The sequence below is a fragment of the Stegostoma tigrinum genome, chromosome 21 (genome assembly GCF_030684315.1).
Source record: "Stegostoma tigrinum isolate sSteTig4 chromosome 21, sSteTig4.hap1, whole genome shotgun sequence".
In the NCBI taxonomy this organism is placed as follows: Eukaryota; Metazoa; Chordata; class Chondrichthyes; order Orectolobiformes; family Stegostomatidae; genus Stegostoma; species Stegostoma tigrinum.
In genome coordinates, this window is record NC_081374.1 from 7,188,761 (window position 1) to 7,211,992 (window position 23,232).

Below are 23,232 nucleotides of genomic sequence, written 5' to 3' on the forward strand. Positions count from 1 at the left end.
CTTTACTCTATTTGCAGGAGTGATATAGGGATTTATGATCAGCATTAATAACTCTGATAAAGAGTTCAAAAGAAATTCCTTTATCTACAAAGAGTGATTCAAATATGAAGTTCACTACAGCAGAAGGATTGAGGTGAATATTTTGTTTAATTCACTGATGGGATGTGGACATCACTGGCCAGGCCAGCATTTAATGCCTGTCCCTAGTTGCCCTTGAGAAGGTGGTAGCAAGCTGCCAGATAGGTACTTGAGGAAAAAAGGGAGTGGAAGGATAACTTGGTGTGCTTAGAGGAAGAGTAGTTGAGCATAAACAGTAACATCGACCAATGTTGTGATTGGAATCAGGTGGATCGCAATGACTATGAGATACCGGATTGGTGTTGTTAACCTTGGTCAATGAGGGAGCTCTAGCTGACCAATATAAACAGGGGATGCAGAGTCTCCTTGCTTCAGGGATTGACACTGAGCTGGCTTAAATGAGAGCACTGCTGCAAGGTTGTTCAGCCTTTGTACAGATTATTCTCTCCAGGTTTAAAGAAATTTAAACCCAATTTCCAGTCAGCATCCAGAAGCCACAAATGACCTTCCCTGGCATGGTGAACATGGAGCTTTTATCCCTTTTTAATCCTTCATGTTCAATGCAATTGCTGATGTCACTCTCATCTGAAAGATCCCCTGCAAAATTTACCTTCATGTCCTCCTGTGGTTCTGTTTTGACCCAACCCTAAAAGGCCAGTCAATGCACACAATGAATTCTTTGCCCTATCCTGTGCGGAATCACTCAGGGCATCCAAGATCATTTTCCTTGTCTTACAAAACTGCCTATTTTTAGTTGTGTCCTCAACAATAAACACTGTCTGCATGTCTGGAACAATTTCTTGCCCTAAAACCTGTGAAAACTATGTGTTTTTTCCAATTCTAACCTCCTGTGTGCCCACAAGTTTTGTTGCTATGTATTTAGTTGCCCAGATTTTTGCACATTAAAATCTCTCTCTCTCTCTGCCCTCCTTAAAACCTTTCTCCTTTGACCCAGAATTTTTTTTTTTAACTTGTCCTAATGTTTCCTTTAGTTGTCTTGTGTCAATTTGGTGTGATAATGCTCCTGTGAAGGACCTGGGTAAAGCTCTGCCACCTGAAAGGCACTATACAAATACAAGCTGTTGCTGGTGGTATTGGATTGCAGGGAGCATTGCAAGATATTGCATTTTTTAAATTTCCTCTCATCAGCTAACTTCATCTGGACCAGGGATCGCATGGTTAACATGTCTTGCTCTGTAAGACTAAATATTACACTGGGTGTTGTACCAATCCTCCAATCACAAGGTTTTTCTTTGGTCTACACTTCTGTCTATTCTCATCTTGCTTAAAGCTTTTAAAATCACTGACGCATTCAGCAAGGTCCTGATACACGTTGTTGACGCTAACGTCAATTTGCTTGAAATTGAGTAAATCAGAGAAAAAAATACTTATATTTTGTGAGGAATTTCATGACAACGGGACTTCCTAAAGCGCTTTGCTCCCAATTGAAGCTTTAAATAAATGCAATTTTTGGTGCATTGTCGGGAAGTGGGCTGCTATTTTATGCATAGTAATCTCTCGCAGACAACTGCATCAAGTAATATGATTCAATGATATTGGTAGAGGGATACATTATTACCAGGACACCGTAAAATACAATAATAAATAAGGTCAAAAACAAAACACGACCTTTTGTTGCTAAGGTAACGTGCACTTATTCACTGCAATGTTGTGGTTTTGTAACAGGTGTAGGATTGTGCTTGCTGAAGCTATCACTTCAGTGGTCAGATATAAATTACAGCGCGAACACAACCCAATTCACCCATTTGGGTTTATGCTATTGCATATCCATCACTCCAGGCTCCTCCCATTCTGCCACATGTAATTCTATCAGCATCTCCTTCCATTTCTTTCTCCCTTGTGCATTACTTAAGTTTCCCTTGAGTGTATCTATACAATTTGACTCAACTACAAGCTCCACACTGTGAACCATTCTTTGGGTAAGGGAGTTGTTTCTGAATTTCCTATTGGATTTCTTGGTTTGGAGCCCCAGTGCAGAGGTGTTGTCTTAGAACATAGAACAGTACGGTACAGTACAGGCCCTTCGGCCCTATTACGCTATTAGGATCAATCTACCCTGCATACCCTACATTTTACTATCCTCCTTGTGCCTATCCAAGAGTCGCTTAAAAGTCTCTAAACTATCTGACTCTACTACCACTGCCAGCAGCACATTCCACACGCCCACCACTCTCTTTGAGAAGAACCTACCTCTGACATCGCCCCTATACCTTCCTCCAATCACCTTAAAATTATGCCCCCTCGTAATAGCCATTTCACCTTGGGAAGAAGTCTCAGACTATCCACTCTATCAATGCCTCTCATCATCTGGTAAACCTCTATCAAGTCACCTCTCATCCTTCTTTGCTCCAATGAGAAGAGCCCTAGTTCCTTTCCTTATAAAACCTGCCGTCCAGTCCAAGCAGCATCCTGGTAAATCTCCTTTGCACCCTCTCTAAAGCTTCCACACCTTTCCTATAATGAGGTGACCAGAACCAAACACAATATTCCAAGTGTAGTCTAACCAGAGTTTTATAGAGCTGCAGCATAACCTTACAGCTCTTAAATTCACTTCCCTTACCAATGAAAGCCAACACACCATACGCCTTCTTTACAACTCTATCAAGTTGGGTCACAACTTTGAGGGATCTATGGATGTGGGTCCCAAGATCCTTCTGTTCCTCCACTCTGCCAAGAATCTTGTCATTAACCCTGTATTCCGCATTCAAATTCGAACTTCCAACTTGTCAGGGCCTTAGTAGTTTTGTATGTGTGCATGTGTGTGTGTGCGCGTGCACGGGCATGCATGTGTGTGCGATTGTGTGTGCATGTGTGTATGTGCACATGCGTGTGTGTGTGTGTTCATGGTGCGTGTGTGCATGCATGTGTGTGTGTATAATTACATGCATGGACAAAGGATCAAGGAATGAGAGACTTCATGTACCCTGAATATAAAGCTACACCTACTCGAACCCTCACCTACACAGCCTTTTAGAGATCCTGAGATTACTAGCCATTCCAAGTGTTGCTCATTATTTAAATTAATATGTAATTGAAAACAAAATTTACTTCCTTTGTTAACTAGAAAATGGGGACAGAAGTGGACCATTTGGCCCTTCGAGGCTGCTCTGCCCCTCAATATGATCATGGCCGATCATCCAACTCAGTCTCCTGTTCCTGCTTTCTCCCTTTGATCCCTTTAGCCCTATGAATTATATCAGACCTCTATTCAATGTTTTTAGCCTCAACTGCTTCCTGTGGCAGAGAATTCCACAGGCTCACCACTCTTTGGGTGAAGACATTCCTCCTCAACCCAGTCCTAAATGGCTTTCTCCATGTCCTTAAACTGAGAGTCCTGGCCCTGGGCCTTTCATTTTCCCAGCATCCTTATTGAAAGTATGTTTAAGATTGGGAACTCGCTAAAGGGCCAAGCTAAGGGCATAATAATAAGAACATAAGAATTAGGCAAACAAATAGACAATTCAGCTCCTTGAGCCTGCTTTGCTACTTAATGCATCAAGGCTGATCTCATGTTGGCTTCAACGCCACTTTCCTGCCTTCTCCCCATAACCCTTAACCCCATTACTGATTAAAAACCTTATCTGTCTCCTCGTTACATTTACTCAATGTCCTGGCATTCACCACCACTCCGAGGTAAAGAATTCCTCAGATTCACAACACTTTGAGGGCGGTAATTTCTCCTCTTTTCCCATTTTAAATCTGCTACCCCTTATCCTAAAGCTATGAACTCTTATTCCAGATTGCCCCACATGAGAAAACATCCTTTCTATGTCTGTATTATCAATTCCTTATAGATTTCAATGAGAGCTCCACACATTCTTCTAAAGTTCAGGGAGTAGGGGCCTAAATTGCTCAATCCCTCTTTAAAATACAAATATCTCATCTCTGGAATTGATCTAATGAATCTCCTTTGAACTACCTTAATTACAACTGTATCCCTCCTCATTCTCTGGTATATCTGTTCATGAAAACGTACACTCTGGTCTGTTTTCCACCTTGTCTCGACACAGAATCACAGAATTGTTACAATGCAGAAGAAGGACATTCAACCCATCATGTCTGTACTAGACCCCTCAAGCGTGTAGTATCCCTCATCGCTCAAATTGTGTGCTAGAGTGCATAGGCTAGGCTGACATGTAAAGAAGTGTCAGATGTTTAAGGTGTCAGAGGATATCTGTTTATGATAAGCATTCTGCTCATTATACTTCAGCATCTTCAGAAGAAATTAGATTCTGAGAAATATGAAAAATAAACAGCAATTCTGACAGGAATATGACTTAGCAAAAGAACTCCTTATACTCTTTTCTGGAAATTACCACAAAACAGCACATTAGCTCTCTGACTAGAAGCCAAACTGAATTAGTGTGACGCAGCGTCTTTTATGGAAATAAGTATTTCCTAGCACTCAACAATAATTTCATTCATATGACATTAATTCATATTCATTAGTTCATTCATATGACATTAATGCTGTAAAATGTTCCAAGCTTTTTTCACAGGGGCTTAGTCTTAACTAAAATATAGCATTCATTTGGATAAGGAGATGTTGAGACAGGTGGCTAAAACATTGCTCACAGAGGTAGGTTTAAGAGGCATTTTGAAGGAGGGATAGGGACAATGTTTAGGGAGGAAATTCCAGAGCTTAGTGTCCAGTCAAAAGAAGGCAATTGCATCAATGGTGAAGTGATAGGCTATAGAACTCTATCATGCTTCAACCAATCACTATCTAATTGATTAATTACTCTTAAAGGGTTGAATGGTCTCCTCCTGTTCCTATGTCCCTAAAGTGCCTTTAGCAAGTCACTTCACAGAAATATAATCAGATATTGATATTGAGGGAGATATTGATACAGGTGTCCCCACCGCAATCAAAGAAATTAGCTTTAAGGTGTGACTTTAAGGAGGAAAAAGAGCAGAGAGGCTGAAAGGTTTTGGGGAGAAATTCTAGAGCTCAGCTCTCATCAGTAAGCTTCACACAATCAGGAAGGAGAGATCACACCAGGACTGAGACACAGCCCAAGTGATTATATAGTTTGGGGAATTTGGAAGCGACATGGGACTTTGATGCAAAAGAGAAGAGATGTTCTTTGGGATTTATTTTGGGCTGATTCAATTGTATGGTTTTACAACAGGATTAATTGAAGCTCAGGATCAGGGACCCAACACAAAAAAGTAACATCAGAAGAAAATTGTAATTTCATTGTTTGGTGATGACAACTGGTTTGACTACCTATTATAGGTTACTTTCAAATTGGAGTCAGTCAGGGAAGTCAAGCTAAGATCTAAAAGACCAGCACCTTAGAGATGCTGGGTCAGGTGGTGCGCTGTAATTTCATGATGTGGGGGCTGGTCGACTCCACTGTTGTTCATAGTGACCACATCTGCAGCAAGCATTGGATTACACAGTGTGGAGCTAAAGGAGCACAGCAGGGCAGACAGCATCAGAGGAGCAGGAAAGTTGATGTTTTGGGGCAGGACCCTTCTTCAGAAAGCCTATTTTCTGAAGAAGGGTCCCAACCTGAAACATCAGCTTTTCTGCTCCTCTGATGCTGACTAGCCTGCTGTGTTCATCCAGCTCAACGCCGTGTTATGTCTGATTCCAGCATCTGCAGTTCTTAGTGTCTCTTTGCAGTAAGTATAGGTTGTTTGAGGAACTCCGGCTCAGACTTGATGGGCTACACTCTGAGCTTTGCACACTGTGACACATCAGGCGGGGCAAGAGTTACCTGGGTGCTGTGTTTCAGGAGGCCGTCACACCCCTTAGACTAACTACCTTAAATTTAGCCAGTGGTCAGGGAGAGGGGGGTGTGACGATAAGCAAAACAGGGAGAGTGATCCAGGAGTAGTGCTGAAGGAGTCTTAGTCCTTGAGCTTGCCTGATAGGTTTGAGACTCTTGCCCCCTGTGTTGACGAGAATGGGGAACTTATAGACTCATCAATATTAAGGGCACTTAAATTGTCATTGGATAAACATATGGAGGTTAGTTGGGCTTCAGATTGGTTTCACAGGTTGGTGCAACATCGAGGGCCGAAGGGCATATACTGCACTGTAATGTTCTATGTTCTATGGGGAGGATGAGCAAACTGACCAAAGCACCGTGGTGCAGGGAGCCATTCAAGACTGGGTAAAAAAGAGAAATGTACAGTTGTTGCGATCGGGGAAATTATAGTCGGGGAATAGACACTCCCCTGTGGCCAGGATCGAGCATCCCAAAGGCTGTGTTGCCTACCTGGTGCCTGCCTGGGTTTAGAATTGGCCTGATGGTATTACCACTGGACTGTTAATCTAGAGACCAAGTAATGTTCTGGGGACATGGGTTTGATTCCTACCATGACAGATCAATTTTTTTTAAAAATCTGGAATTAAACACCACTAGGTGATAGTCATTGAGGTACACTGCATGATTTTTCTTTGGCACTGGGATGATGGTCATCTTCTTGAAGCAGATATTAATAAAGAGTGGTTGAAGATGTCTGCGAATACTCCCACCAGCTGGTCCGCACAGCATCTGAGTGCACAGCCAGTTGCGTTCTGTAGGTTCACCCTTAAAAAGGCCAATCTAACATGTTCAGCGGTGACCAAGGGTATAGGTGTATCTGAGGCTGATGGAAAGGTGACATCATTTCCCTGCCTTTCTGTTCAAAGTCAGCATAGAATACATTGAGCTCGTCTGGTAAGGATGCCGTGTTGCCTGCTATTCTGTTTGACTTTGCTTTGTAGCCCATTATGTCATCTGAGCCTTGCTAGAAACGATGGGTGGACCATGTGGTTTGTCTGGGTCTCGAGCTTAGTTCGGTATTACCTTTTGACGTCTCTGTTGGCCTTGTAAAGGCTGTACATGGACTTCATGTATAAACCAGGGTTGTCCGACCTGAATGCCTTAAACGCTATCCTCATTAAAAAAATGTTTATGAAATTACCGATTGTCATTAAAATACATAATTTTCATGGTCATGGAAGTCCTTTAGGAAAGGAAATGAGCTGTGCATACTGGTTGGGCCTGCACTTTATTCCAGACCCACAATGATGTGACTGACTCTTAAACGCCTCAGATGTGGACTTCAGTAGAGAGTGGATCTCCCAGTCCAATCATGGTTTCCGATTGGAGAACATTCAGGTTCACTTCTTCAGCACGCAGTCTTCTACAGACTTACTAATGAAGTCTGTGATGGTAATGGCATACTTGTATAGGTTGGTTGCTGAGATTTCTAGATTTCTAATGTGGACCATTCCACTGACCCTAAGCAGTTCTATGGAAGTCCTTCCATTTCCTGAAACCAACACTGCTTTCTGTATTGGGCCCTCACACTTAAATTTCTGTTTGTAAGCTAGGAGGAGGAGTAGAGCATTATGATCTGATTTTCCAAAATGTGTACAGGGAAGGGAACAGTAGGCAGCTTCAATTTTTGTTGTATAGCAATGGTCAAGGATGTTTGGACCTGTGGTGGGACAGGAGATGTATTGGTTCAAATTTTGGTAGCACATTTTTGAGGTTGGCCTAACTGATGTCACCATATGATAAACAAAACCACAGGGCAATCCATCTCAAGACTGTTTGTAGCATTGTATACTTCATTGAGTACACTCTTCACTTCTGCATAGGGTGGGATGTAGACCACTGTCAGGATAGCAGAGATGAATTTGCATGGCGGGTAGTAGGGATAGCATTCCACTATTAAATATTCCAAGTTGTGATTCACCAGGGTCACTACATCTGAGCACTTGATTGGTAAGGGGATCCAAGGTTAGGGAGAAGAAGGCAGTAGAATGGGGTTGAAAAACTTATCAGCCATGACTTAATGGCAGAGCAGTCTCAATGAGCTGAAAGGCCTAATTCTGCTCCTGTATCATATGACCTTAAGGACAACTAAAGAAAGGACCATGGATGGTGAAATGATGAAAATTGCTAAAATCTAATGTAAATTAGGAAGGTTCATCTTATTCCTGTCCTGATTTGGGAAAATAAGGGGAAAATTGGACCAGAGTGTGTTTGTCCATCATTGGCACATGGGGAGTGATTTTGTTTTCGCCACTGGGAGCAGATGAGTGGCTATCCTAATTAAAAAATGTTTGTGAAATTATTGATTATCATTAAAATAAATACATATTTTTCATGGCCATGGAAGTCCTTTAGGAAAGGAAATTGGCAGTGCATGCCAGTTGGGCCTGCACTTTAATGCAGACCCACAATGATGTGACTGATTCTTAACTTTCTTCTGAAAGGGCCAAGCAATGACATTAAATCCCGAAGAGAAAAAAAACGTGAAAGCAAAGCGTGGCAGATGCTGGAGATCTGAAACATAAACAGGAGTTGCTTGATAACACAACAGGTCTGGTAGCATCTGTGGAGAGGGAAAAAGAGTTAACAATATGAATCCAATATGACTCTTCTTCGGGATACATGTAGATGTACCCATGCTTCGTGGTCTGCAGCTATCCAAGAAAGTAGCTCATTATTGCCTCTTTGAGGACAGTTGGGAATAGGCTATAAGTACTGGTCTTTCTAGGAATGCTCACATCCCAAGAGTGAATAGAAAGTAACATAGCAAGCTAAGTTGTTTCTGCAGTCAGTAACAGAAAACCACTCAGAGTTAAATTGGTGATAATAAAATGTGAGGCTGGATGAACACAGCAGGCCCAGCAGCATCTCAGGAGCACAAAAGCTGACGTTTCGGGCCTAGACCCTTCATCAGAGAGGGGGATGGGGAGAGGGAACTGGAATAAATAGGGAGAGAGGGGGAGGCAGACCGAAGATGGAGAGAAAACAAGATAGGTAGAGAGGAGAGTATAGGTGGGGAGGTAGGGAGGGGATAAGAGATCAGAAGAGAGTTGCAGTGGGAGAGAGATTCCCTGAGGTTGGTCCGGAGGGAGGAGGATAACTTCTTCAGGTTAGGCATCCCTGGAAGAGGCTTCACAGTGAGGTTAAAATTGTATCAGTGATAATGGGAACTGCAGATGCTGGAGAATCCAAGATAACAAAGTGTGAAGTTGGATGAACACAGCAGGCCAAGCAGCATCTCAGGAGCACAAAAGCTGACGTTTCAGGCCTAGTCCCTAAGGGAATCTCTCTCCCACTGCAAGTCTCTTGTAATCTCTTATCCTCTCCCTACCTCCCCACCTATACTCTCCTCTCCACCTCTCTCGTTTTCTCTCCCTCTTCGGTCTGCCTCCCCCTCTCTCCTTATTTATTCCAGAACCCTCTCCCCATCCCCCTCTCTGATGAAGGGTCTAGGCCCGAAACGTCAGCTTTTGTGCTCCTGAGATGCTGCTTGGCCTGCTGTGTTCAACCAGCTCCACACTTTGTTATCTTGGACTCTCTAGCATCTGCAGTTCCCATTATCACTGAGTTAAATTGGTGATAGTTTCAAACTTATGTTACAGGTTTGATATTAATCGGTGCACTCTGCCTGTGAAAAGAATCAGGAACGAAATGCATTATGTATTCATAGCCTCAGGGGATCCCAATGAAATGTAGATTCTGTTGTAATGGAGAAAATGTGGCAGCCAGTTTTCTCACAACAAACAGTAACATGATAGTGCTCAGATCACTGTTCCTGAATGATCGGAGCTGTATATAATGTTAATCAGGCCACAGCTGGAACACTATGTGCAATCTGGTCACCACACCATGGGAAGGATTGGATTGCACTGGAGCAGGTGCAGAGGAGATTCACCAGGATGTTCCCTGGGCTGGAGCAATTCAGCTACGAAATACAAGAGAGGCTAGGATTTTTTTCCTTTGGAGCAGTGAAGGCTGACAGGGAATCTGACTGAAACGTACAAAGTTATGGTGAACATAGAAAGGGTTGATAGGGAGGAAATTTTCCTCTTAGTAGAGGAGTCAATACCAGGGCCACAGTTTTAAGATTTTTCATGAATTCAGTTTCCCCATCAACCATTGTGGGATTTGAACCTCGTAGCAACTGGCATTACGAAATCACATCACATTAGCACAATACCCACATCACCATAATGGTAATGATCTCCTAATACAGCTACTCGGTTCCACGTCATGGAGGCTATACTCCAACTCTGATTGACCGCAATGATTATTTAGACACTTTCCTCAGAGGAGTAGCTGACCAGTCACCCGAGACGTTCAGACTAGGTTGATTACTCCCACACTATCAATGATCCAGTCTACAATCTCATCAATATTCAACAAAGGCTCTTCAAGAAACCTGAACCAAATCTCTTAGGACAAAGGCTGGCACAGTAATCCAGAAGTGTTCAAAATCAGAAATGATACGTGCACAACAAGGAAACTCGCAATTAAAGAACACAACCAATCTATAATCTTTTAAATCAAGTTTTAGTAAACATTGAATAAATTTCAAGAGTGAAACAATTTTATATTTTCCTTCTTTCTCTAGAATTTACAGTACAGATATAGTACAGGATGTGCTATCAAACATTCACCCTAGAATTCACAAAACAAAGTCTAAGGAAGTTATGAGCTCCAGAAAATTTCAATTTAATACAGAAAATGCATTCTCCTCCTTTTCCTAACATCTAGAATCAAAACTGTTTTCTAAGCTGCAATTTTTACGTACTGAAAGAAATCATTAATTGTTTTATTGGAATGTCGGAAATAACATTTTGGAGACAGATGCTGGTGATATACTTTCTAAAATACCCAAGGTGCTTTAATATATTTCTGAGTGTTATGCTCATTGTGCCACAGGATACTGACACATGGGAGAGGGCCACGTTCCAATCTAAGCATCCAGTATCATTGCCAAGCGCTCCCACATTAGGTGCAACACTGTCTTTCTATTCTATTGTGCCCCTACATTGAGCTTAAGTATTGAAGCCTGTTTCCTGGCCACTGTATTACATGTAGTCTCTACTTTACATTTGGCCGTAATTTCACTCAGACAGGCAAGCCAAAAAGGATGCTATAAAGATAAACAGAAATGTTCCACAGGCTCATTAGCTTTTTGTCCTTTGATGTGTATAATTATTTCTTTTTAACCTACACTATGTCATACATGCAGGAGTATAATTATCCTTCAGAGGATAAAAGTTGGACTGGTGACAACTACTGATTGTGGGCATATGAGAATGCAGGAGCGTGAGGACCATCAATCCCTTCACTTTTTGGGAGACCAAAGTATTTGCGCAACTTTAAAATGACTCATCTGTTCAAAACTTAGACCAACCACTCAAACCCAGGCCATGCCCATCTACCCAAAGTAACATTCATACCGCACAAATGCCAGGCAATGACAATTTCCAGTGAGAGACAGTCTAATCACTCCCCCTTGCCATTCAATGGTGTTAGTATCGTTGAGTCCCCCATTATCAACATCCTGGGGGTTATCATTGACCAGAAACTCAATGACATAAATAAGGTAACTGCAAGAGCAGCTCAGAGGCGAGGAGTACTGCAGCAAGTAACTCACCTCCTGACTCACTAAAGCCTAGCCACCATTTGTAAAGCACTATCAGGAGTGTAATGGAATACTCCCCACTTATGTGAATAAATGCAGCTCCAACAACACCGAAGCAGGTTGACACCACCCAGTACAAAGCAGCTGCTTGATTGACACCACATCAACAAACGCCTACTAAATTCACCATTGGCCTTAAGTAGCTGCAGTGTATACTATGTGCATTACGCACTGCAGAACTTCACCAAAGATCATTAGACAACACCTTCTAAACCCACAACTACTTCCATCTAGAAAGACAAGCGCAGCAGATACAAGGGAACACCACCCCCTGCAAGTTCCCCTCCCAGCCTCACACATCCTGACTTGGAAACATATCGCTGGTCCTTCACTGTCACTGGGTCAAAATCATGGAATTCTCTCTCTAATGGTTTTGAGAGCCAAAATACAGCAGGTGGACTGCAGCAGTTCAAGAAGGCAGCTCACCACCATCTTCCTCAGGGGCAAAAAAAGCCCCTAAATTCCAGACCAAGCCCATCGAGTCAAACCTAAACCCCAGACCAAACTTATCTACCCAATCCTCCCACCAAGATCAACCCCATCAAACTTACTATAAATGGCAAAAGAAAAAAATAGACCTATACCCTTGGCCCCTAAATTCCAGACCAAGCCCATCGAGTCAAACCTAAACCCCAGACCAAACTTATCTACCCAATCCTCCCACCAAGATCAACCCCATCAAATTTACTATAAATGGCAAAAGAAAAAAATAGACCTATACCCTTGGTCATCGCTGAAGACGTTAGATTGGCCTTTATAAGGGTGAACCCACAGAAAACAACTGGCCGTGCACTCATTTGATGAAAAGCATTTTCACACAGTGAGTGAAGATCTAGAATGTCCTGCCTGAGAGTGTGGTAATGGCATATTCAATCAGGTTGTTATCTGAAGAGCAAGAACATTCGGGGCTGTGGGGAATAGGCAGAATTGTCTAACTCATTTAAACTTTGTTCTGTTGATCTCAAGAGGGATAACGGAAAGCAAGGCACCACCAGTGGTCCATAGCAGTCTCTTTCACTTCAGCCCATTTGACGTCCTGTTCCGGAAGGTTCTCCTTAAATCTACTACACCAGGGAGGAGCAGTAGATAAATTGCTACTTTGAAGAATGAGCATATATGTGTTCTCTTTTTGTGTTGTAACTGCTCTTTGATACCCAACCTGAGACCAATCCCATTTAGCCATACCCCAGATCAACCCATCAGCTCAACCCCCAGACAAATTTCATAAACCCTATCCCCTGTCTAATTCCATGTAGTCAACCCCCACACCAACCCCTTACCTGGCCGCAAGACCAATTCTGTGTATCCAACCCCATGTACCCAACTCCCAGACCAAGCCCATGTACCAACTCACCAGATCAACTTCAAGTACACAACTCCACATCAATCCTGCATGCACTCAATGCACAGGCCCTCCCTATGTAGCCACATCAGACCCATCCATCAGCTCAAACCCCAGATTAACTGCACGTGCTCAAACCCCTGACCAATCCCACATACTGAACCCCAAAACCAACTTGTCTGGCCAACCCCAAGACCAATTCCCTGTATCCAATTCCATGTACCCAATCCTCGTACCAGGCCAACCCTGTGCACTGATCCATACATTTACACGAGAACAACCCCGTGCACCCAGTGCCTAGATTAACTCCATATACTCAATCCCTAGACCAAACTACGAACCAAACCCTACACAAACTCCAAGCACCCAAGCCCCAGATTAACCCCACATACTCAACCTTCAGAGCAGTTTCTATTCTCAAGGTAAACTCAATGTATCCAAACTCCAGACCAATCCCACCTGCCCAACTATTCATGTACTGCCCTCTCTGATCTCCTATTCTAGCCATGGCTTACGTAGTGAACAAATCTTCGATGATGCCCCTCCAGCTTGATAGAAATCAAACTCTATCCCCAAGGACTGTGAGACCTCTTCACAAAGATTGGATCCTGTCATTTGCCTGAGCCCAGGTCACCCATAAATTGATCATACAACAATATGGTTTTCAAACTAATTTGCAACATATTCAAAAGACAAGTATACATAAGAAGAACAGAGTTGAGTTATCAGTTTACATTTCTGCAATTCTGACACATGGTCATCAACCTGAAACATTAACTCTGTTTCCCTTCTGTGTGACCTGCTGTGTATTCCCAGGATTTTCTGTTTTTCTGACCAGTTTTTGATAAGCGCAGTATTTTCCTTTTGAGTTAGTTATGTGAAGGCACTGAGAATCTAGTTATCCCCTTTTTTACAAGATTTAAGGAATTCTATAACTGTTTGAATCATTAAATAAAAACCTTTGTTTTACACAAATCCTTCCAACAACAAAAAGTTTCTTTTTTCTTTCAGTGGCTCATTGGTTAGCACCTCTCCTTCACAGCACCAATTCCTACCTTGTGTGACTGTCTGTGTGGATTTTGCATATTCTCTCCGTGTCTGCGTGGGTATCCACAGTCCAAAGACTGGTGTATTGGCCATGCTAAATTATCTGTATTATCTGAGGATATACAGGCTAGGTGGATTAGCCATGGTAAATGCAGGGTTACAGGGATTGGGTAGGGGTGCGGGAGGGATGCTGTTCAGAGGGTTGATGCAGACTCAATGGGCTAAATGGCCTATTTCCACACTGTAGGACTTCTATGATTTTCTGCAGATTCTGCCTGACCTGCTGTGTATTCCTGGCACTTTCTGTTTTTAATGGCAGGGCATTAAGAAGCACAGTATTCCGCTTTCCAATTAGTTACACAAAGGGGTAAGAATCTAGTTATTCCTTTTTCAAAGCAAGATTTTAGAATTTTTTAATTATTAAAAAGTAATTTTTGCATAAGTCCTCCCAATAGTAATCCTTTCCATAGACTGATATCAATGACCAGGAAAACCCCTCCAACATCTTAGCTTCAGGCTAAAAGAGCAGTAACATCTGATTGTGTTAGCAAAGCGTTCTCATTTTTACAAACAAAAATCCAAAATAGTTACTCTTAGGACGCAGGGAGACACTTGACACTTGAAACTCTTAAAAAAACAAATCACTGACAGATGTCAGACATTAGGTGAATGATTTCCATAGTAAATAGAAGTTTGTTGGAGCTCAGAATTTTCCTGTAAAGTGACACTTGAATTACAATACTTGAGTATAACGTGTAGACATTTAGCGTAGCAACTACACAACATCTGCCAGGGTCACAAGGTGAGCAGTGCAGAGACTGGTGACGGGAGAGAGAATAAAGACACTTGGCATTTATTTAGTGCTGTTCTCTACTGTAAGACATCCCAAGACATGTCACAGCCCATTATATATGTTCTAAGTGCAGTCACTTTTGCAATATGGGAAATTGCAGCAGCCATTTTCCAACATAAAGTTTTACTAACAGCAATGTAATAGCAAGCAAATCTGCTCATTTTCTTTTTGAAAGCAATGTTGTTGGCCTGAGGATGCCAGGACTAATTCCTCTGCTCTTCTTCAAAAGAACGTCCTTGGATCTGTGTGAGAGGGCCAAAGGAGCCTCTTTTTCATATCCCATTCAAAGGAGAGTCTCCCGAAATTTTCTACGATACAAAGGCTGAAAAGCACAGTATGTCTCTTGCAAGGGCACAGACTGGATCTAACTTGAGTTTAACAATGCTATTTGCAGGACATTGCTTTCACTATTTTTGTTTGACATTCTGACTCTCTTCCAATATTTTTCCAGAAACAAGTTTGAAAAGTGGAAAACAGTGAGTTATCTTAAATCAAATGGATACAGATCAAGAGCACGCTTCAATTCAGGACATTCTTACCCAAGAACACATAGGCTTTAAAAAAAAAGCTATCAACGTTGTTTAGCATTCTGAAATTTAACACCGGTACATGTCAGCACGGATTAGCGATCGACGGTGCACTTCCAGATTAAACAATATTTGTCCTCTTAGTAACATTGAAATTTCTGTGCTCAAAGTCAGGTGAATCACAAGTGAAATGGAGCATACAGGTAGTTTGACTGATGGAAAAATATCTTTCTTTCCTTGGTTCCATTCTCCCATTTCAGTCTTTCAAGCAAGTGGACAGGATGGTGAAGAAGGAATTTGGCATGCTTGCCTTTATTGGTCAGTGCATTGAATATAGGAGTAGGGAGGTCATATAGTGGCTGTACAAGACATTGGTTCGGCTACGTTTGGAATACTGCGTTCAATTCTGGTCTCCCTGCCATCTAGGAGAGAAGTTGTGAAACATGAAAGGGTTTGGAAAAGATTTACAAGGATGTTGTCAGGGTTGGACGGTTTGAGCTGTAGGGAGAGGTGGAATAGGCTGGGGCTGTTTTCTCCAGAGTGTTAGAGGCTGAGGGGTGACCTTGTAGAGATTTATAAAACTGTGAGGGCCATGGATAGGGTGAATAGCCAAGGCCTTTTTCCCAGTGTAGAGGAGTTCAAAACCAGAGAGCATAGATTTAAGGTGCGAGAGCAAAGACATAAAAGGGACCTAAGAGGCACGTTTTGTCACACAGAAGATGGTGCATGCATGGAATGAGCTTCCCAGAGGAAGTGGTGGAGGCTGGTACAATTACAACATTTAAATGGATGGATACATGAATAGGAAGGGTTTAAAGGGATATGTGTCAAATGCTGACAGATGGGACTAGATTAATTCAAGATATCTGCTCGGTATGGACAAATTGGACTGAAAGGTCTACTTCCGTACTGTACAGCTGTTTGACTCCATATACCTCTCCTTCAGGACCCAGCCAAGGACCCAAACCACCTACCCATGTTGCTGTGCTCTCCCAGGGGAGTCATTATAGTTTTGGGCTGTACAGACTGGCTCATATTTCCAGTGCCACCTTTTCACTGTGACGACATGAATGATAGGCCAGGAAATAAGCATGACCATGCCAAATGCTTCAGTTATACAGGGTAATTGGTGAGACTGCATCTGGACTACTGTGTACAGTACTGGTCACTGTACTTATGGAAGGATGTGAATAATCTGGACGCAGTTCAGAGAAGGTTCACTAAATTAACACCTAGAATGAGCAGATTCCCCATGAGGAAAGGTCAGGCCTGTATCTTGTGCAGTTAGAAGAGTCAGAGGTGGCTTAGTTAAAATGAACAAGACCCTGAAGGGACTTGACCGGGTAGATGTAGAAAGGATGTTTCCTGTTGAGAGAGAATCTAGAACAAGGGTCACTGTTTAAAAATAAGGGGTCGCCCATTCAAGACAGAGACCAGAATTTTTTTTTCTCTCACAGGGTTGAGTGTCTTTGGAATTCACTTCTTCAAAAGGTGGTGAATACAGAGTCTATAAACACTTGTAAGGTAGAGACAGATATGTTCTTCGTTACCAAGGGGATGCAAGGTGGTCACAAAAGTCACAAAAACAAAGTTGCTGGAAAAGCTCAGCAGGTCTGGCAGCATCTGTGGTGGGGAAAACAGAGTTAACGTTTCGGGGCCGGTGACCCTTCCTCAGAACTGAGACGAGTGGCCTACTCTTGTTCCTTGTTTGTGTATTTGTAAATGTGCTTGGCTGATCACTCGGTTATCCCATCAGAGAGCTGGAAGGAAATGAAGATATGAATAGAGGAAGAAATGGAAGGGAGGGAGAAAGATCGGAAGGAATTAAAAATAGGAAGGAATGAAGGAAGGAAGGAGAAAGGGAGGGAAGAAAGGAAAAGAAGGGATAAAAAAAGGACGGAGGGACTGAAAAAGGGAGACAAGGAAGGAAAGAAGGAAGCAAACTCATACTAGTTGTGTTCTCATGGTCCTAAAGCGGCCGTGTCCCTTGGACTTGCCATGAATCTGTGCCTATTAAGTCTGTTATCACCCTTGCCCTCTGTGCCTGCAATAAACCCTGAGGTGTCCAGACAGCTTACCCACCAGGGCCTGTTTGAACCTGTTCTCCTGGACCACTGTGACACTTGCCCCCTTAAACCTGCAACAAGGTAATGCCCCGTGAACCCACTGGATAAAGCAGTGAGGATGCTTTGGATGTGCAGTGTTGAGGAAACCTATCAGCAAAATTCTTTAATCTCTGCAAAAGTGAGGAACAGAGGTGGGGGCAACATTAGCTGTTGGATGTCAAAGCTAGATAGCCCTAAACTGATGGGGAGACAGCTTCAGCACAAAACTGCTGTACTGGGATGCAATACTGGAGACTAGCAATGGATACCTCATCATGATGAAATGTGGTAATTGGCACAGTTGTGGGCACAGTTACTGGGCACGCGGGTAAAGAAGCCAGTTAGTAGCATTAGGATTTAATCCAAACAACTTTCGTGGAGATTCAACATTTGGTGCCAAGGTGAATTCATGGAGTTAGAATCTAATTGAAGTGCAGAACAAGCCTGAGGCTCTGAGTCTTTCTGTTCTGATTTGAGATGATGTATAAGATCACAGTTGAAGGATGCTGATCTCACACAGGCATCATCTTGAATTACTGTCAGAGCCTCACCTGGTCCCGTTCCATGCTGCAGAGTGAAGCCCCCACCTTCAACTCCACACATCCCCCTACTGCAAAGCGACCGGGAGCTGGTGTTCTTTTGTAATGTGGGGGCGAGGCAGAAGCATGGCTCCAACTAGAATAAAACACTTTGTCTTCGATTCTTTCCCCGGGCTGGAAAATGGAAAACGATAGGTCAGATCCGACACAAACGTGACATGTCCAATGCAGGAATAGGCCATTGAGGTCATCCAGCCCATGCTAACTTCTCTGCTCCACTTGAATTTCTGGCCATCCTTTCCCATCTAACTCTATCAGCATAAACCTTCTAGTCTCTTCTCCCACAAGTCTCTATCAAACGTCCTCCTAAATATGTCATAAATCTGCTACTGTCTCTGGTAGCATGTTATTCTGGGAATGCCAGCGCACTCATCTCGGTTACTCCAGGAATACCAGTGCCTTGATCCCAGTTATTCTTGGAATAGAGATAATGGGGACCGCAGATGCTGGAGAATCCGAGATGACAAAGTGTGGAGCTGGATGAACACAGCAGGCCAGGCAGCATCTTAGAAGCACAAAAGCTGACGTTTCAGACCTAGACCCTTCATCAGAAATGGGGGAGAGGAAGGGGGTTCTGAAATAAATAAGGAGAGAAGGGGAGATGAATTGAAGATAGATAGAGGAGAAGATGTGGAGGGGAGGCAGACAAATTAGAGGGGCGGGGATGGAGCCAGTAGAGGTGAGCGTAGGCGGGCAGGTAGGGAGGGGATAGGTCAGTTCGGGGAGGATGGACAAGTCAAGGGGGTGGGATGAGGTTAGAAGGTAGGAAATGGAGGTGCAGCTTGAGGTAGGAGGAGGTGATAGGTGAGAGGAAGAACAGGTTAGGGAGACGGGGACAAGCTGGCATGGTTTTGGGATGCGGTGGTGGTGGGGAGATATTGAATCTGGTGAAGTCCACATTGATACCATTGGGCTGCAGGGTTCCCAAGCGGAATATGAGTTGCTGTTCCTGCAACCTTTGGGTGGCCTCATTGTGGCACTGCAGGAGGCCCATGATGGACATGTCGTCTGAGGAATGTGAGGGGGAGTTAAAATGGTTCGCGACTGGGAGGTGCAGTTGTTTATTGCGAATCGAGCAGAGGTGTTCTGCACAGCAGTCCCCAAGCCTCCGCTTGGTTTCCCCAATGTAGAGGAAGCCACAATGGGTACAGTGGATGCAGTATACCACATTGGCAGATGTGCAGGTGAACATCTGCTTGATGTGGAAAGTCATCTTGGGGCCTGGGATAGGGGTGAGGGAGGAGGTGTGGGGGCAAGTGTAGCACTTCCTGCGGTTGCAGGGGAAGGTGCCGGGTGTGATGGGGTTGGAGGGGAGTGTGGAGCGGACAAGGGAGTCACGGATAGAGTGGTCTCTCTGGAAAGCAGATAAGGTTGGGGAGGGAAAAATGTCTTTGTTGGTCGGTTCGGATTGTAGATGGCGGAAGTGTCGGAGGATGATGCATTGGATCCAGAGGTTGGTGGGGTGGTACGTGAGGACAAGGGGGATTCTCTTTTGGTGGTTATTGCGGGGACGGCTTGTGAGGGATGTTTAGGACCAGTGTAGGTACGGAAGAGGGACTGTTCCACGTAACCTACAAAGATAGCTTGGGCCCATGCTTCAAAATCTCCCCTCCCCCCACTGCATCCCAAAACCAGCCCAGCTCATCCCCACCTCCCTAACCTGTTCTTCCTCTCACCCATCCCCTCCTCCCACCTCAAGCCGCACCTCCATTTCCTACCTTCTAACCTCATCCCACCCCCTTGACCTGTCTGTCCTCCCTGAACTGACCTATCCCCTCCCTAACTCCCCACCTATACTCACCCCTACAGGCTCCATCCCCACCCCTTTAACTTGTCTGTCTCCTTTCCACCTATCTTCTCCTCTATCTATCTTCGATCCGCCTCCCCCTCTCTCCCTATTTATTTCAGAACCCTCTCCCCTCTCTGGGTCTAGGCCCGAAACATCAGCTTTTGTGCTCCTAAGATGCTGCTTGGCCTGGTATGTTCACCCAGCTCCACACTTTGTTATTCTTGGAATACCTCTGTTCTGATTCCAGTTACTTTAGAGTACCAGTATTTTGGCTCGGTACTTAGGAAATACCCCAAGGCTTTGCTATCCAGCTTTAATGTTAAATTGCTTTCATAGAAACCCCACAGTGTGGAAACAGGCCCTTCAGCCTAACAAGCCACCCCACCCAGACCCAATCCCCTATAACCCACGTAACCCACACATCCCTGAACACTATGGGCAGTTTGGCATGGCCAATCCACCTAGCCTACGCATCTTTGGACTGTGGGAGGAAGCCGGAGCACCCAGAGGAAACCCACACAGACACAGGGAGAATGTGCAAACTCCACACAGACAGTTGCCTGAGGCTGGAATCAAACCCGGGTCCCTGGTGCTGTGAGGCTGCTGTGCTAACCACTGAGCCACCGTGCTGCTTTATTGAAGCTGAATCTCTGCACTGTCCTGCTGTAATCCTTGATTTTTTTTTGCTTAATTTCTTTTCCTCCCCATCAGTTCTGATCGTTGCATTGGTCTGGTAAGCCATACAAACTTACCGAATTGGGGATATGAAGACCCTCGATAACCAGGATCCTTCTGCAATTGGATTTCTTTCAATGTGAAAATACTAATAGCTACATAGGAGAGATAAATTAAAAAAAAGAGAATTTAGTTCAGAGATCTGTGACTAATATTTCCTTTGTACTATCATACTCAGTGAATATAGTTCCAGACAAAACAGGGCTTGCAAACAGGCATTGCACTACCAGAATCATTCCCATGTGTTTCCAAGGAAGGGAAAATAGGGAATACTGTGTTGCTGATTTGCAGTACACCGCTTCCTCACGACAGCTTGGTATCAGGCGGTGATGACGCAGAATGACAGATCTGAAACAGACCACTCAACCTAATTTGGTCCCATGCACCAGATTCTCCATTCCCCTGGTCTCACTCTACAATGTCCTACAATGTTGTCTGGACAAACAATCTTCATTCCTAACTGCTCTGCCTGATTTTTAAATCCCTCCATGATGACTCCTGCTCCTCTCCCATTTGTGTAATCTGCTCCTGCCAAATAGCCCGCTAAGTTATCTGCGCTTCTTTAATTGAACCTGTCCGATTTTACTCACACCACTACTGCCAACTCTGCCTTCCGGTATCTGGACCCTAATAATCTCCCGACAGCTTTCCTGCAATGTGAGACATATAACATACCTCCTTTGTCACGTCACCTCATAACCCCTTCTGCGGCTTGATGTTATGCTCTGTTTTATAAAGCATTTGCAAAGGGGAACCCCAACGTAATGGTAATACCAGTAGATGGGTAATCCCAAAATCCAGACTAATGTTTTGGGCTCATCTGGCAGATGGTGAAATTGGAATTCAAGCTTTTAAAAAAAATCCAGGATTAAAACGCTATTCTAATGCTAATCCAATCTCTGTAGAAGCCTGCGATACCCCCTGACAACCCTGCCAAACCCGACCCAACACAATTACTACCAGCCTGAATCCTCACAAACCCTGAAACTTCCTTTATTCATTCTTGGGATGAGGGCATCGCTGGCTAGGCAGCATTTATTGCCCATCCCTAATTGCCCAGAGGGCAGTTAAGAGCCAAACACATTGCTGTGGATCTGGAGTTACATGTAGGCCAGGCCAGGTAAGGAGGGCAGTTTCCTTCCCTAAAGGACATTGGTGAACCAGATGGGTTTTTCCTGGCAATCGACAATGGATTCATGGTCATAGATATTTATTGGATTCAAATTCCACCATCTGCCATGGCTGGCTTAAAACGCGGGGTCCCCAGGATGTTATCTGGGTCTCTGGATTAACAGTCCAGCGATAATATCACCAGGCCATCGCCTCCCAATTAATTTGCTGCCTGAACTCCTGGCCTCAACATACTCAGCCCTCACCAACGCCCCCCTACTTACCTGGCACCACCACTTACCCCAACTACCCTATCCACTTGTCGGCCTGACCCCTTAACCAAGTGCCACCCTGACTCCACAGTTATCTTCCAAGCTTACAGTTTCACAGTGACTGTCAGAGCTACTAGATATACTGCCGGACAGTGAAACCTCAGAGCCCCGCAGGCTGGTTGCTGTAAAACAGAGCAGGGTTTAACACCGTGATAATGGGAACTGCAGATGCTGGAGAATCCAAGATAATAAAATGTGAGGCTGGATGAACACAGCAGGCCCAGCAGCATCTCAGGAGCACAAAAGCTGACGTTTCGGGCTAGGCCCGAAACGTCAGCTTTTGTGCTCCTGAGATGCTGCTGGGCCTGCTGTGTTCATCCAGCCTCACATTTTATTATCTAGGGTTTAACACCTGCCATTTACCCTGAGCAACAGGGGAACAGTTTCAAGTTCAGCTCCACATTTCTGATGGGACCGGTTTGGGAATTCTTAACTAGAAATGCAGAGTTCAGTACCTAACGGAAAAAATTATATGAGCAGAAAGGCAATCTCACTGCAAGTGCCACTCGTTGGAATATTTTGAAAGTGATGGGGTAGGTTTGACTTTGTGTGATAATTTGTGGGGGCAATAAGTATATCATCGAAGATTTCATACCCAGCATCTAACCTGAGTGAATCTAAACTGTGAGAATGGGTGAGCTGCTGGAACACAGAAGGCGTTTACAGGCTATATCTATTGCCTGCTCTTCCTGGTTGGCACGCTTATGGTAGACAAATGAAACATATCACTTGGACACCTTATAATTCATCTAGAAATATCGTCGATTTAACCAGAACGGTTTCGTAACATTAAGCAGAAATATTTGTAACTCGAGGCCCTCATTATATAGTGTGTACAGCACAGTGTGCCTGTTTGATATTGTAGGCAAAGGGGCATTGGTAACCTATTGTTTTTGAACTTGAATAGACATCTCAGTCTATAGATCTGCTCAAACCAAGAGTGGAAGTGGATTTTCCATGGGTGTGGTGGGTGGTTGGGATCCGGGGTGTTGGGGGCAGGTGAGGGAGACTTGGTGTGCGAATGCAGTCAAGACCTGAGCCTGTCATTAGTATAAAATCAAGTAACCACAGTCTTACTGCCCAACAGGGGCTGCTGTCTCACTGGAGAGAGAAATAACCGATGGTAGCTCAACCTTGCCTTGGGTCAGGAGAAAGTTTGAGAAGGACAGTCCTTGGTGGTAACCTCAGCCGGTGCAGGGATTGAACCCGTGCTGCATTACAAAACAAGGGGCCGCACGGT

At 44.0% G+C, this 23,232-nt stretch overlaps 1 protein-coding gene across 8 annotated transcripts in view; it reads right to left on the bottom strand.

Annotated features, from left to right (window-relative positions):
* Nucleotides 1-14,779: 14,779 nt before the first annotated feature.
* LOC125462683 (cyclin-dependent kinase 18-like) overlaps nucleotides 14,780-23,232 on the bottom strand; it is a 181,461-nt gene continuing 173,008 nt past the window's right edge. For all 8 annotated transcript variants that reach the window (XM_048552919.2, XM_048552912.2, XM_048552915.2 and 5 more), the window contains 2 exons: nucleotides 20,568-20,645; nucleotides 14,780-18,140 (listed from right to left, as the gene is read on the bottom strand). In XM_048552919.2, coding sequence (XP_048408876.1) covers nucleotides 18,103-18,140; nucleotides 20,568-20,645 — 116 coding nt within the window. In that variant the 3' untranslated portion in view covers nucleotides 14,780-18,102. The remainder of the gene's footprint in view (nucleotides 18,141-20,567; nucleotides 20,646-23,232) is intronic.